Source organism: Cyanistes caeruleus, chromosome 4 (assembly GCF_971803275.1).
Source record: "Cyanistes caeruleus chromosome 4, bCyaCae1.hap1.1, whole genome shotgun sequence".
NCBI lineage: Eukaryota > Metazoa > Chordata > Aves > Passeriformes > Paridae > Cyanistes > Cyanistes caeruleus.
The window spans coordinates 33,704,519-33,720,806 of record NC_141704.1 but is presented as its reverse complement, the minus strand read 5'-3'; the positions used below and the strand labels follow the sequence as shown (position 1 = coordinate 33,720,806).

The following is a 16,288-nucleotide window of genomic DNA, read 5'->3' as shown; positions in this document are numbered from 1 at the left end:
TTATCCCGCACAGAAGGGGAAACGGAGCCGTTTCAGTAACAGAACTGAATTTTAATTTCAACAAACCTTTTTCTCAAAATGAGCAACAAGTGTCTTCCTTTGTCCATCTTCTCCCTACTGGGAATGAATGGCAGGATGGGATCTCCTGCTGCATTCTTGCTTTGTTCCTCTGCTCTGCGCACTGTGTCTTCTCATTTCAATCTCCAATGTGCGAGAGGGACACTGCCACGCTTCCCAGACATCTGTCATTAACAGCATGAGTGGAAACCAAAGGAAAGGCATGCATGCTATGGGAATTCCTAGATTCGACATATCACTTGCAGGAGGTTTTCATTGCTAAACCAACCCTCCCAAAGCCATGGAACCTCACTCACAACATATGTGAGAAATACCAGTGTACTGAAGAAAAGTCAAAGCTCCATTCTGACAGAGAATTTTGTCTTCCATGTCCACGACTAACTTATTAATGTAGCCCCACTGCTGCATTTCAATTGTATCTAAGATCCTTCCTAACCACCAAGATTTGAAGGTTTCTTAATACATAGAAAAAGTTAGAAATTAAAGTAACTTCAGCAATGTAACAAAACCTCCCATCCAAATTCCCTCATCCCTGTACAGAGAAGCAAAATGGAATGGAAAGGGACTTCATGGGGCTCAATGGCCTCCACCAGAACAACTTGCCCTCTGAGTGTCCCACAACAGAGTGGTAATACCACATTGGGGGTAAGCATGAGGACAAGCTACTCCTCACAGGACAAACACCTCACCCACCACATACCCTACACGTGGCTGATGACAGTGCCCCTCAGTGAAGGAAGTGAATTCCCCACACCCATAGGAAATCACTGCCATGGACGCTTCCATCACTGCTACATGTCTGAGGCAATTGCAGTGTGATGAAAACAGGAAGGCAAAAAAAAAAAGTTTGAGAAAAAACCAAATACTGCACCAGGTTCCCTCTTTCTCCACAAGGCATCTGGGAGTGGTCCCTGCCTCCATCACCAGAGAAGTGGATTTAGTTTGCAGAGGTGGACTCCAGGCCAAAACAGAATAAAATCTGGTAACTCCACTCAGTGGTTCCCAAATGCTCTCTGCATTTTGCAAGTGCCTGAGTCATATCTGGGTTTCCACTACTTCATGGGCATACTGGCACTAGATGGCATGCAAACAGAGATTAACTCATTGCTCATCCTCCAGGGAAATCAATAGAGATTGTTACTGCTCTGCAGCCAGAGACTCCCAAGCCTGCTCCCTTTCATCAGACCACCTCTGCTTTATAGATGAATGCAAGCCCAGCATGCAGACCCATCTTTAATCCCAATTGTCTCCTCATTTCCAAAATGTCTTCTCAGATTAGGACGTGATGAAGTCTTTCATCCCAAAGTTAGCCAAGTGTAGAAACCACTCAGAGTCTTTCAATTTTGTTTGCCTTCAGCTGGAACAAGAGAAGCACCAGCAGATTAAGTGTCCCTTCTACCTCTGTTACACCTGCCACACACATCAGCTGTCAAAGGATACACTATGTCCTGATGCTTTACACAAGTGGTCTTCTGTCCTAAGAGGCGATCCAGCAAGGTCTGAATGATCCCTGACTGCTCTGGCTCCACCTGGTAATGACTGCTCTGAATCTGAGGGGTCAGAAAAAAGAGTGATTTCCAGAACAACAGGAAAGTGTTGGGCTTGTTCCTTCAGACTCCCTCCCTCATCTCCATACAGAGCAATGAGATCTTCAAAGGCCAAAGCAAAAGCCTAGGGATTCTGTTCTTGTTTTCCTAAGCAGTCACTGCTCTCTCACCTGAGAAAGGAAGAGGTGGAGAGCACAAGATGTGGCCTCGGGCAGCTCTGCTATGTTGGCTTCTGCTGCCTCCTGAATAATCTGGCTAATTTCTTTTTGAGAAATAATGTTGTTGCTCTGATATCTCACAAACTTGAACAAAGGAAAAAATAGACACATTAAATAGTGGAAGACCCACAGAATGCAACAGTGACTCATCACTTGCAGAGACCTCTTCTATGTGCCATTACTGCAGCACCTTAACCACAAGCCTGATTTTTATACCACTTCTAATGGAACCAGTGCAAGTATCTATGTTGATGGTGCTGTGATTTATAGCCAGACTTATTTTGGTTTAAGCTGGGAAGGAACTAAAATAAATGAGGTAACCTTTTAAATCTGAAATAAGAACAGCAAATACTCACAGATCCATCTTTTATTTGGAGGGGGAAGGTTCACTTTAATAACCCCCTCCTCTCATTCACTGCCATGAGGGCTCTATCTTCGGGACCACATTCTCCCTCCAGCCCACATACAGCAGGGTAGTATATTGCACTAACTCCCTGCCCTTAAACGTAAGGTCTGTAAGGTCAAGGCTGGAGTCAAGCTGTGAAGCCAAGCAGCCAGCTTGCTTCCTGACTGGTAACAGCAGTTGCATGTTCTCTGCAAGTTTCCCCGCTCCTCCCCAGGGGTCTTAGATGATATAAATAAATGTTACCAACACCAAAAGAACAGGAGGTGCTCACTAACAGCAGTCAGTTTCTGCAGGGTGTGGAATTTCGCTTGAAAGTATCATTATTAATACAGGGCACAAATATAGTCCCAGACAAAGCCACAGCAGTATCAGACTGTGTTGCATAGCAGGTTAAGTACCAACAACCAGCCCACATGCATTGTACCAACATACTGGGAAAGATGGGGAATAGCCCATCCCTCTGCTGCTCACCAAAGTCATCAACCTGAGAACTTCTGGCTGCAGAAAGGACTTCTGGCCCCCACTGAGTATTGTGAAGAGCAGGAATCGGTGCCACGGCTGTGAAGCAATGTGTAGAGCTGGGAGAGAAGGAGAAACCAATCAAAGACAGCTGTAAAACTGCCCAAGTGACAGGCTGAACCCAGCTAAGGACAGTCTTCAATACTGAACCCAAGTTCTCCCTCCTAGACCCCACACTGTGAAACACTAAGGGGATATTTTGCACTGTTCTTACTTGCTTTTTAATCTGTCACTCTCTGGGCAAGAGTTCAGCCATGAGGACAAAAGCTTAATAGCTTTTCAAAGCAGAAAATACATATTGTCCATCTTCATGCTGGTACGGGAAGAGAAACCTTCTCCTGGGGCGCATAACACAGTGAGGGAGTATCTTTAGCTTGGGGTTTTAAAAATAATGCCCTCCGGTTTCAATATGAGGACAACTCTCCTGACCTCAGTTTTTATTTAGCTGCAGAATACCCTCTGGGTAATGAGGAAAGCCCTGTAACAGAAGCTGAACAAACTGAGCCTGGATCTGCAGCAGACAGTGGACTATGGGACCAGCCAGGCTGATGGTGGCAATGCAGTCAGTAGAGAAAATGCTCTTACTAAAGAACATATATGATAATACAACATATATTAGGTAAGACTGTAAGTCTGTGATGGCATGAAGTCTTTCCCTGAATGCTGAAATTAAAATGTTATTATCTTGTATTTATTACAGGTTAGGAGCATGGGATGGACAAATAGATCAGCTGATATAACTTGTTATACTATAGCAACTCATCAGAGTGTTAGGTCTCTCTTCCACTGGCAGTCACATAACCTCCCTATTGCTACTAAAGGAATCTTTTCTATAGGAAAACAACACTGACAAATAATGTAAAATATTTGGAGGATATCTTTCACCTGGGGAAAACGAGAAAGTACCAGAACTGTGCATGAGCCTGCTCTGCACCTTTGGAAATATCTCTGGACCAAAAGAGGGTTTTAGAAAGCCTCAAGTGAGTCAACTCCTAGAGGCAGAGTCCACGACAAACTCTTTCCAGTGTTCTTGCATCTTTCAGCCAAATACAGCTATTCTGCTTGGAATAAGGAGACTCTTGTTATTGCTGTTATGAACTTCAACACCACAGCAGCCAGAGTGACAGGTTCAGCTGTTGCTGCAGCAGCATTTCATTAGTTTAATCCCAAACCAGCAGAGCCTTCCCATAACTTTTTTTTTTTTTTTTTTCAAATTAGCCTTTTAATAGCCTCCCTTCAGCTACTGGCTGTCATTCATCCGCAGTATTACGTCTTTATCCAACCACTTCCTCTCTCCCACCAGTGTCCCTTTTGCCTGGTGTTCATTCACTCCACTCCCTTCTCTATTAGTGTTTAAACAACTGAAGTTAACAGGTCAGGGTACAGAGAACTTTCTGGTTTAAGAACAGAGCCAGCACCTGGACTTTGTGGCAGGGGGCTGACAATAAACATAAGGGTCTGTTCTTCCCCTCCAACTGTACAATGCAGTCATGTTATGTTATACTGAAAACATGGTATACATTAGGTCTGACATGCACTCTGGAAACCAAGGTCAGAATTCACCCCTGGAAATCCAGAATTTCCATCTTCCATAACCTAAGGCTGCCTAGTACCCTCTTCTCCCTTCCCTTCCTTCAGGGCCAAACTGTGACCAACGCTGCCCTTTTGTAAGTCCCATCATGTTCAGATCCTCCCTCCAATATGTTTATGGTATAAATGTTTGAAACAATTGGTCTGAAAGTAAAATACTATTCCTGTACTCCTTCCATTCCCAAACCTTTCCCTCTTACAGGGTTGGAGAACTACTCTTTACCTTCTGGAAAGCATCTTGGTGTCCAGAGCCAAAGTGAAGGTTCATGCCTGAAGGTGAGCCAGGCACTGTGATCTCATCCCAAAAAGCACAAGATTAACTTTAGGCACACAAATAATTTTTCTTATTTGGCATAAACCCATTACGCATTTTCTCCAGAGCGCTATTGGAGAGAGAACAAAGAGCTCAAAATCACTGCAGGAGGGGAAACTAGGAGAAGAAAGAGCATGAACACTTTACCAACATCCTGGTTCTTCACATACAGGTATTCCACTAAGGTTTCTAGGCAGGCAACCACTGCCTGAGAGAGCAGCAAGTCTTTCTGGAATACCAAGAGAAAGGAAAAAAAAGAACCCAGTCAACAGCTATTGCAAGTGGAAAATTCATAAAGTGCCAGGATCTGAAGAGTATGCAGCACAGGAAAATAACACCTTTCATCTCCTTCAAGGGATGCAATGTGCTGCAAATTATCTGTCACATCAAGGAGCCAGACAGAGTTATGGCTACTTATTTTGAGACTAAAAAATAATAGGTAACAGCCTCCAAAGAATAAAGATAGGAGCCCAACATAGCTTAAGAGTTAAATGTAAACTGATGTACTACCCCTGGAGCCCAGCATCACTTGAGCAAGTTAAATGTATGCTGATGCACTCACTACCCTCAAAAGCACCTTGCCAGGGGCGTGGGGGATGGACTGGGATTTGTTATACTTTTCCTACATCTGTCCCTATGGATGTGGCAGCCCTGCAGAGAAAGAGATGGGAAGACAGAAATCATCACTAGTACACAGAATTTCAGCTACCCAGTTCAGCAGCAGGGAGCACCGCATAGCTTGATTTACCTTCTTTCTCACTGCACTGTGCTGCAGCAAGAGCATTTTCCCTCCTCCTCATCACACATTTGTAAGGGGTGGAAAATGCAGGCAGAAGAAAAATAAACAAAACAGGCAGCCTCTCTGATTCTGCAACAGGGTGGCTTCTTCTCAAGTTAATATTCCTGTTTGAAGCCCAACACTACTGCTGTTCCAAAAGTCGTATTTTATATACCTGCAACTGGACATGCACCAGAAGGTTCTGCAGACTGACAACAAGCGAGAAGACCTGCTGCATGGCAAGGGGGTGCAAGGCAGCATCCTGCAGTGATGATGGCTGTGGTTGAGTAGAACTTGGGGCTGTGTTTTGGCCAACAATCACCAGCAGGGAGGAGGAGAAGTTCTGTCGCAGAACAGCTCTCAGGAACTGCATGATGCACACTAGACAGGGAGATAGTTATTAGTGTGTGTCAGTGTGTTTCTCTGCTCTACCCTGTGTGTTGGTGCCTGTGCAATAGCATGGGAGTGGGTTAGGAGAGAAAATGTGAGCTTAATAGCCCACCAAAGTTGTATGGCAGCTGCTGACAATTGTAGACAGGAATGGCAACATGTTTCTTGTTCATCTCGTTCTATGAGACACTAACTCAGTTCACACTCAGTTCCAGATGTCACTACCAACCTCCAAGGAAGATCTGTCCACACACAGAAGAACTTCAGACAGCTCACTTTTGCCATTTCTCACCACCAATTACACATTTACAAAGTCAAATGGACCAAAGTTTCCAGATTCCCTCCAGCACCCCACCATCCCATCCCATTCCATAGTCACCAGTTCTCCCTTGTTGCTTGTATCATGGTACTAATGGCTGCTTCCAGACAAATCCTCCTAACAGATGCAAAATACCTAACAGCAGGATTGGCTTCTTATTCCTGAAGATGACTGCATTCAGGACTTCTGTAAGGTCTACAGAGAGTGTCTGGTGAACCTAGAAGAGAATTAAATAGAAGAGAAAAGGTGGTGCTTGTTTGGAGCAGATAGAAAGCGCTATTAAATACTTCTAGTTCTTAGAAACTAACCCATGATGACCACTGAAAACTAAGGGAACAGCAACAGGGTTTCAGGAGACACAGAAGAGAAAATTACATCATTGGACTCTCACGCTTCACTCACCACTAGTTGCCTGAGCTGCACAGCTTCCAAACCACACTTTACCTTGTCTGTCTTGTTCTCACTACTCTCTGCAGGACCTCTGACACGTGGCTGTCAGCCTGCCAAGCACATGAAGTGGCAAGAACAGCTACCAGCAAACATGGCTCTACCTTAGCCACAGAGCCATGCAGCAAGACCGAGGAGCCAGGCAGCCAAAAAGCAGCAATGGCCAGAAGTTGTTCTTCCCTGCTGGAGCTGAGGTCTGCTGAGAGCCCAGGGATAGGAACTATTGCATGGGTGAAAGTGGCAGAGGAGTTTAGGGATTTGGGAACTAGTTGAAACAGGAAAGGTTGCCTTGAGAGGGAAATCTGCAATATACTGTTTCCATCACAGTACAACCATTCAAGAGCAATGGCATGAAGCTCAGACAACAGCAGAAGGGTTCAAATTCTTCAATAAGCCAGAGAGCTGATATGGGAAGGCAGGCATAAAGATCACAGGGCTGACTCTTTTAAATACTCTTCTGAAGAGGGAAATATTCCACAGAACTAGGAGTAGCTCCTGCAACATGGTGGCAGTGGCTACTCATTTTAGAACTGACAAGCCAAAGCCTTTAGTAGCCTACCATCCATGAGCCCTGTTTATTCACAGGGTAGCAGTAACACAGTAAAGATGTAAGTTTGCTATGGCCAAACAAGTCCTCACTATTAACATCATCCTGAGATGAATGTGGCCGTTTCTTGAAGCCATTGTTCTCCCCTAAAAAACTGCAGACTCAGGAAGACAGCCTGTCATCAGCTTACATTCACAGCCACAAAGGTGCTCTTATGAGAGTCTCCAGGATGCTTTGTGCAGCTCCAGCTACACTGAACAGCAGAAAGAAGCAAGAGAAGTGACTCTTCCACTCCTTCCCCTTCAGCAGAATATTAGAAACACTAACACTTAGAAATGCTGAAGATTAGAAACACTGAAGCAGTCTTGATCCGTTTCCATTTCCCAGTTGTATCTGTAGTTTCTTTCCTCATCTCTGGTGCAAAAACATTTCTGGGTTGTATATGGTAGCACATCAAGCCAGTGGTATTGGTAAAACCAAGCAACAGGCTTATGAGCTGCTAAATGATTGCACTTCAAGGATCAATACGAGCTGAGAGCGTCACTCCCAGGAGCTCAACACTTGACACTGGACACTAGAATGTCATTTGGGACTGGCACAACACCAGACACAGCCCTGTCAATTTCCCCAGGAAACTGAGAAGACAGGCTGTACTTAGCAGCTGGCAGAGCAGGGCCAGGCTGCATTCCCACAGCCGACAGTCTGTACAAGTACCATGCTCTAAGCCCAGCTCATGCTGACAAAGTAATGGGTGCAGACTTGGTCTGGGCTGGTCTTCTGGAAAACATCTTCCCTTCAGTATTAGAAATCCAACCCTTGCTTTTCTGTGCTCATGCATGCATATCCTTAATGTGATCTTATCATCTGCAAACAGGTGTACCAACTCCCAAAGAGCATACTCTGCTGGGCGTAACTGCAACAGCAGAGCTCACAACTCATGACATGGTCTCTAACTCTGTATCAAGAGAGGTCTTGGTAGATATTTCAAAAGGAAACATTTTTTCCTTATATTGATTGCCATTGGAAAGTGCTTTCTTCAAAGTTATAAATTCCATTATTAGCTGACAACTCCAGCTTAGATGTCGTGTTGGACTGCAAAGCATCAAATATAATGACAGCTGCCCACATTCTTAAGAGCTTGCTAATATTGAACACTTACTTGCCAATAATAGGCTCTATTTCACTATTGATCATTTTAGTAACAAAAAAGCAGTTTACAACGTGGGAACTGTGCCTTCCACCCCCAGGCTTCCCTTGAGAAAGGTTTTAAAATGTATTTTTCTCTGTTCTGAAGAGGAGAGTGATTTGGATCAGGAAGGTTGGGTATGCACTTGTCCCCGCAGGATTTGTGCCCTTCTTTAACTCTTTGATGATTTGTGTCTCAGACCTTCAGTGACATGCTAGCTTCCCATCCTGCTGGAGAGGTGCAGCAAGGAATAACTTGTGGACAATAAAAAAAGAGAAATCAAAGCAATCAGATTACAGGCCAAAGCAAAACACTTTCACGTATATATATATATATATATATTTACACACATATTTATTTTTAAGGTTTATCCATGTGCTGACTCTGAACACTAGAGTGGTTCTAACCTCAGTATTGTATCGATGCTGATAAAGCAAAAGAGAAGCCACCAACAGCCATCCAGAGCACAGCAAGGCATCCTCAGATGACAGGTAGGCAGGTCTGGAAGTAGGGGACCACAGCCAGGTGCATTCCAAAACCTTCTGCAGGAGTTCTAACAAGGGCACGTTGGAGAGCAGCACAGCCACTGCTGCATGGGAGAAACATAATCAGAGAGGGGGATGGGATGGCACAGGTTAAACCAGCTTGACAAGCATAAGAGAAGTGCAGAGCACACCCCTGCTGCAGTGAGGTAGCCCAGCTGCCACAGCTCATCTGAGTAAGGCTGTCCAGCTACTGGTATTCATCTCAACTGCTCAGCCAGCTAATCAGCTAACAACATGGTCAGTTAGAGATGTTCCCTAGTATTGTTTTATTTTTTCAACTATGACAATACCAGGATATTTCAAGCTAGGCATCAAAGACCCACTGCTGTGTTTATGAACACAGCAAATACAGTGATTCTGTCATTCAGCAGCCAATTCTTGAATCATCAGAAGGCAGCAGAACTAAACTCCTCAACCTAAAAAACCTCATCCAAAGAATTAAATGGTCTTTAATTATAATGATGTGTCTGGATGGGGAAACATTCACCTTACCTGCTGAGAGAGTTAGAATTTGGTCTCTGATTGTGAACCTACAACTTCACTGAAATTAACTTAGCAATCAATACAATCTCCCCTCACCTCTCTGCTGACTACAAGGTGTTGTCTGATGAAGGCTCCAGTACAGAAAATTCAAGGATGGCTGCAGGAGGTCAGTGTCCCTTGGCCTGCATTTCCCACAGAGATTACTGACTGGACACAAAAGAACACGTGTAACAAGGTCACCAACTTAACATAGCACCTCAACACATGAACTAAGTGGGGAGGGAATTCAGACAATGTGAAAATAAACAGAGCATGGTACAGACAAAGCAACAGGCATCTGCCCTACACTGTTTGCCTTAGAGTGGACAGTGCAGTGGAGAATGATAACAGAGGGGAGAAACTGAGGAGGGTATATCAGAAGGCATATATCACATTGGGCAATAATGAATACAAGAGCAATGGAGTTTAGATTATCTCTTTCCACAGCTAAAAAAACTGTTGTGTGAGTTACCTGTTTCCACAGTGTGAGTCTGATTCTAGTACTAGGATAAGCATAATGATGTGACTGTTTCTCATGGCGACCAAACTGGGGAAAACCATGGAGAGCTGCGCTCCTCCACTCTCACCAACTTTGCTCACGCTAGGGGTAAAATGGCATGTATGCTGTAAGCACCAAACACCTAGCAACAATGTTAGTAAGAGTTAGGGAGGGAAATCCAGGACTGCAGGGCTCAGCAAACTGCTGTTGGAGATCTTTTGAAGAGCTTACAATTTGAGTAAGAAATTCTCAAAAAACATGCATCAACATGCCCCTTCCACCTAAGAGGCCTCATGAGAGAAAAGTGTCTTGCACATCCACCCCTGGAGAACACAGTCTGGAGGCCAAGGGGAGATAAATGGGGTAGGGAGAGAGCTGTGCAGAAAAAATACAAAGCAGAAAACAAGAGGAAAATGAGCTTGTGACTCCTGGGAGAAGCTGAGCTGTGTTCTAAAATCAAAGCTGCTAAAAAGGCTGGGATAAAGAGGCCATGGTAATTCCACACCCCCAGTTCCCTTGGCTAATGAATGTCTGAGAAATGCCACTTCTTTACAAAGGCAACACAGGCAGCCCTGAGATATGAAACATTTCAAATTGAAGGGGATAGTCCTTCAAAGTCTGCTGGAGAGACCAATTTGTCAGAGCAAGGAAGAGATGAGAGGATGGACCAGCTGAATTTTCCTCCTAGTATCTATTTTTTTTCACAGCCTATATGAACCTCCAATAGCCAAGTAAGAAGGCAGAAGTCACCAAGTAATGGATCACCAGACAAGACAGCAGGTTATGGTATGGTAAAGAAACACAGCCTGCTCTTCTGTCTTTGGGGTGGAGTGGGCAAGGCTTGCAGTTGTTTGGGAGCCATATACTCTGGATTCATATTCCAAGGTAAGCCCAGTTTCACTAGACTGCTGGCTCCTGATAGCTGATTAACAGGACGTGACTTTGGCCTGAACCCCACAAGACTGTTACAGCAAGGATGGACAGGAAAGGATGATTCAGGAAGAACACCAGCCATGTGGTCATGTGCCAAATCAACAACAGTCACTGACCCTGAAATCATGACATGGTCAGGGGAATACTTTGGCCACCTTGTGAGATTTCAGACAAAAAAAATGCATTTTAAAAGCAAGAGGAAGAGAACCTGGGTTTTGTATTAACTGAATTAGTTACCACAACTCTTTATGATGCTCTGGCTATGAAAGTATCTCAAAGCAACCATTACTATAATGCAAGGTCAATCTTCTCTCAAATGACAAAGAGCAAGCTTCTAATCATCTTATGGAACAATTAACAAACACTTTTCTGGGAGAAGATGGATGCACATACTCACCCTGGTGAAGCAGCTTGAAGTCTGTGCTGTCCAGCTCCCTTATGCCCTTGCTCCGCAGCTGCACCCGGAAAAGAAGGCTCAGCAAAACAGGCAGGTTCCTGTTAGCTAAGAAGGGCACAGACAGTTTAGCTTGTCAGTGAACTCCAAACTGCTGTACCTGAAAGTGTGCCAGTGTTAATTTTCTGGCTCCAGAATAAGGGGACACACACACACACACACACACACACACACACACACACACACACACACATACAGAGCCACAATTTTACTCTCATCTCTATAGCCTATTCTGGATCAGGTCCCTTTTCTGCCACTCTGGTTTGGCCGGAGTTACACTTGAATCCTGCCAACATCATTTTAGGAGCAACTAAAGAAGGGGGGAAAAAGAAGCTAGGGTCATTTACACCCATCATGAGCTATGTAGAGAGCATGTGCCTCACACTTTGATACTGCTAATAAGCTAGAAGTCATTAGCCCTTTCTAGACTGCTCTCTTCCTGCCCATTTGACCATCACTGTCACACTTTTGATAGCAGCCCAGATGGACAGCATTATTCTCCTCCATCTTGTGAGACTGGAAAAATGCTGTCCATCCCATCCCACAGGGCAGAGCAGAGACAGAAGTGAGAATCCCACACAGCAAGCCTGTGTGTAAGGAAGATGGGGCTACTTAGACCACCAACCCCTAGGGCAATCCCTACTATTCACTTTTTTTGCAGTGCTGTAAACAGATAAAGATTTTGTATTGTATAAAGCCATACCTACAGAAAGCAGCTATCACCTTCAGTTTTCACAAAGGCTCATGAGTTTTCTGTTTTGAGGAAGAAACACTTATGGGTGTCTTTAATGTTAACATATTCCTGATGGAGTCCCACTGTTGGGCCTCTTTCTTGTCTAAAAGCAGCTACTGTTTGAATAGGGATGCAGATCCCCTGGACTTAACTATCTCAGGCCTCACAGAGAACTGCCTGTGTGCTGGGAGACAAGGAAGTCTGTCTCCAGAGTACATCTGGTGTTTGACTTTCTGGATGTGTTGCCAGGATGTCAGTTAACAAGTTCAAGATGCAATATGAAGAAGAGCCACGCATTTTAGTAGCAGCAGAAGGGCTCAAATAATGCAAAAGCTCCCCTAGCTCAGTGTCCTACCTCCATCACCAGTTATTTGGAGGAATAGGTCTGACTCCCACTATAGGAAATGGATACTTTGCCTCCCCACAGCTCTCAGAATCCATAGATCAGTGACACAGGGACATGACAAGTTCAAATGTGCACAATTCCAGACAAGATCAGACCTAGCAGATCTTGTAGTCTCATCCCCTACCATGCTCCTGCTTTCAATGCCCCTCCTCTTCTCCAGTCTACTGACTTTGCTGGAGGTAAAGCAAAAACACTTTCCTCCTTGTCTCCATCCCAATTGCTGCACAACAAAACACTTGAAACAGAGCAAAGCTGTTAAAGGCATTAGTGGCCCCCTCAGAAAGAAGTAGAAGTTGTGCTAAGTCTCCATCCTAAAGGAGCCAAGGACATCCTAACGCTGCTCCCTCTTTCAGTTCAAGCTCACAGACTGCTTTGCACAGCACTTTTTACAATGGGATAACAGCTCCAACATCACAGACAGGGCCATTAAAGAAAACAGGGATTTCCCCCAGTTACAGCCTCGCTCCCTTTGAGAGACTTAACAGTTATAAGATCTGGTGAATAGCACAGGCCCTGTTTGGGGATCAATATCATGAATGATTCAATCTTTGTTCCTGGTCTCTGTGTCCTGGGAACTGTGTATACTCAGGCATACCTAGCTGTTTTGCACAAAGAAGCAAAAAGGAGGATGTCTTTCAGCCACCAGTTGGGCCCCTATTCAAGCAGGAAGACTAACCAGCACAGCTCTCCATTTGAACACTGACAACAGCATACAAAAACCTTGCTTTGGTTGAACAATCACATTTTGAAGCCAGAACTACATAAATTAGAAAAAAGGCTCTCACTTCAAAATGAATCTCTGAAAAAGGAAACTAAATTAAGATATACTTAGCTAAGTATAGTTCATAAATTTCTTCATGCAGGTAAGTACTAAAGCTACATCAGCAGTTCAAAACCACTTTATCCCAGACTGTGTCCCTACAGCTAGTTGATCATACAGCAAGACCAAGTCACAGAATTGGGGTCACCTTGTAGGGTGGCTGAGCTACTCTCTACCAGCAGCTGCTGCAGAATCTGTAAAAAACGGCTCCGAAGGAGGTCACAGACAAGGACATCCTCATTTCTTTCCAGGAAGGTCCTTAGAGTAATCAACACCTTCCAAGCCACTTCCACAGAGCTTGAGTAGACCAGGTCCTGCAAAGGAAGAAACACACACATTACCTTTCTACTCTGATTAGGCAGAAGTCACCACTATTTAATACCATTATGCTAATCTCATGCCTTGGGAAACAGCCTAATAAAGCACCATTCAGATTAAGTATGCCCTGATTAAATAGAGAACTGAATAAAGCAGAAGGACTCATGTCTATTAGGCACCTCTGAGTAATATCCCATTTAAAGAATGATTTGGCTCTGTAAGTGCAACGGTAACATATGTTTAAGGTCACAGTTTTAGACAAGTGAGACCTAAACAAGAGAACAGAATCTCTGGTACTTCTGCTCTACTTGTTGTTTTGAAAAATCAGCTTGCATATTAAAGATGCTTGCCTAAAATCAAGCTTATGAGTCAGTCCATAGTTCCTAACTTTCAAAAGGCTGGCAGCCTCATATGTGCAGTAGTAACATAACTAATCTGCATAAAACATATGTAAGCTGGGTAAGCAATCAAGCTCAGGAAAGGGAAGAGTCGTGTACACAGCTCACAAGCTTGCCTCTTGACTACAGGGCTCTGTCTGGAGTCTCTGAGCTGAATCCCACAGCCAGTAGCCTTAATTTGGCCATAGTCTTCATGCTGAGGCGTATAACATTAAATTCACTTGCACAGCATGTACAGAGGCAGCTGTATAAATATCAGACAGAAAAAGCCTGATAGTGCTGACCAGGGCTACTTCATTGCAAATGGTAGAGTTGAAGAGGTAAACAGGAAACTGTACAGCAACTGAGCCTACAGTCTGCCTGGACAACTTGCTGCCTCTCTCAGCTGCCTCACCCTATCACACAGCAGTAATTCATCCAGACTTCGATGATGCAGAGGAAATGGCTGTGGAACCCTGTACCCAAGGAGAGCAAATAAGGTAAGAACAGGCTGTATGTGCCAGAAAAAGCTGTCTAGTTCTGAGCCGAATTTCTGCCTCTACCAGAGACCTTCATGAATAAAGGGCAGGAAGATGTCTGCACAATCATCTCTGCTGACATAGATCTGCTCCATATGACATTCAGGAATGTAACCCAACGTCTCTGTTCTCTGAGAGAGCACCTCAGACCTGGAGCATGGAGAAGACAAGTGAGACAGTGTGTCATCATGACTACATTCATCCCCAGATGAACACACACAGCACAAAATGACATGAACCAATGGCCACAGCCTTCCTGGTCCTGGCAAATGTACCATTGTGTTAATAGGTTCCTTCCTACCCAGAAGCTCAAGGTCTCAGATGAAGTCACTAACCATCTGTTTTATCTAATCCAGACAATTATTTAAAGCAGAAAGCAAATAAGTCATCCTAGGAAGGACATTCATTTTTGTTTCACTGTACCATGCAGAGGCCTTTCCACTCCACTAGTGCATTCTGAGGCTTAGGTTATTCATCTCATCATTTTCTTTACACCTGACAGTATATTTATCCTTCCATAGTGCACTGTTTTATTAGTCCACCTAAATTCAGATTGATTATGCTCTTCCACAACTGAAAGGTGAATTGTCAAAGCCTGTGATTTATTACAACTCACTTTAAAGACTGGAACAGAGCTAAATGAATTTACTTCTGCAAGAGCATATGGCAAGACAGAAAAGGGAACCAGGAATTTTGTACCATTCAGGGAAGGGAGATGCTGTTTATGTTTTGCTTATTGACAGACCTTCTTCAGTTTATGGAGTGATAGGTTCCAGAACTACTAGCAAAGGTAACAGAGTGGACAAGCCTCATGGGACACTTCACCTCCTTAATTTGTCCTGATATGTAAACTCACTGATCACTTTTACGAATGCTCTGCAATGGTATCAAGCACCTGGATGTTGCTACCTACTCTGCAATGACATCCCATCTGTGAAAGAGCTGCCCTACATGAGAGCACTCCTGTCAGTCATTTCAGTAACCTCAGATACTCAAATTTACTCCATAGCCTCTTAGATCAGAACAAACGTGTTCTGTAATGCCCAATGGATGCCTACTCAGAGTCAAGCCTTGTTTCCTCTTACTTCTTTACCATCTGTTGACATGGGTCTGCCTTTTCAATGATAGTTAGTTTTAATTTCTCTAACGGATTGGAGAAGAAATATCACAGCTCTTAGCTTTTGCCCTTACAGGCAAATCTCACTTTCTTCTGTGGCAAAATTAGCAAATACTTACTATGCGACTGGCTCAACAGTCACGGGACAAGAAGCCTACGATGGGGAGAGGTGACAGGTGACAGGAAGGTGAGAGCAATGGAAGTGAGAAGAGGCCTCTAAGCAGCCATCAGGACACGGACTGTGTCGTGATTACATTACAGAGCTCATTACACCAGCTAAAGGCAAGCACACTAGCCTGCTGCTTCAAGGCCCCTTTCTCTCCTGCACTGATTAATTTTCCCTGCCACAAGACTTTTATTTTATCTTTTAAGAGCAATAAAACATGTTATTTGCATAACATGAAAATTCAAGGGTACTTCAAAATTCTCTGACAAGAGTCTCCAGTTAAAACCAGACAAAATGAAAACCTCAAACAAACAGAAAGCTGTGTGAAAGACCTGTTCTCTGCACGCTGTTTTTTCAAAGTTCTTGTTCATCATACCCTTTTAATCTATCAGTAACAAAGCATTGCTCCTAAATCTGCATAACAGCTTCTTCAAAGACTGGCACTGAAGAATCTCAAGTACCTAGATGTGTTATCTGAATAGAGGAAGGAATGGGGTTTTTCATGGCACACATCAGCAGCA

The 16,288-nt window shown here is 44.0% G+C and overlaps 1 protein-coding gene across 16 annotated transcripts in view; it reads right to left on the bottom strand.

Moving 5' to 3' along the window:
- Window positions 1-16,288, bottom strand: part of LOC111934444 (coiled-coil domain-containing protein 134) — a 46,247-nt gene that overhangs the window by 8,154 nt on the left and 21,805 nt on the right. For 4 of the 16 annotated variants that reach the window (XM_086885734.1, XM_086885741.1, XM_086885731.1 and 1 more), the window contains 11 exons: window positions 13,399-13,564; window positions 11,235-11,339; window positions 9,463-9,573; window positions 8,746-8,927; window positions 6,294-6,375; window positions 5,625-5,830; window positions 4,819-4,900; window positions 2,721-2,827; window positions 1,796-1,927; window positions 1,519-1,628; window positions 31-242 (listed from right to left, as the gene is read on the bottom strand). In XM_086885734.1, the coding sequence (XP_086741860.1) occupies window positions 197-242; window positions 1,519-1,628; window positions 1,796-1,927; window positions 2,721-2,827; window positions 4,819-4,900; window positions 5,625-5,830; window positions 6,294-6,375; window positions 8,746-8,927; window positions 9,463-9,573; window positions 11,235-11,339; window positions 13,399-13,564 (1,329 nt within the window). In that variant the 3' untranslated portion in view covers window positions 31-196. Of the gene's footprint in view, window positions 1-30; window positions 243-1,518; window positions 1,629-1,795; window positions 1,928-2,720; window positions 2,828-4,581; window positions 4,742-4,818; window positions 4,901-5,624; window positions 5,831-6,293; window positions 6,376-8,745; window positions 8,928-9,462; window positions 9,574-11,234; window positions 11,340-13,398; window positions 13,565-16,288 lie in introns of those variants that run through there. The other 12 variants (XM_086885736.1, XM_086885743.1, XM_086885732.1 and 9 more) reach the window with 7 other exon arrangements.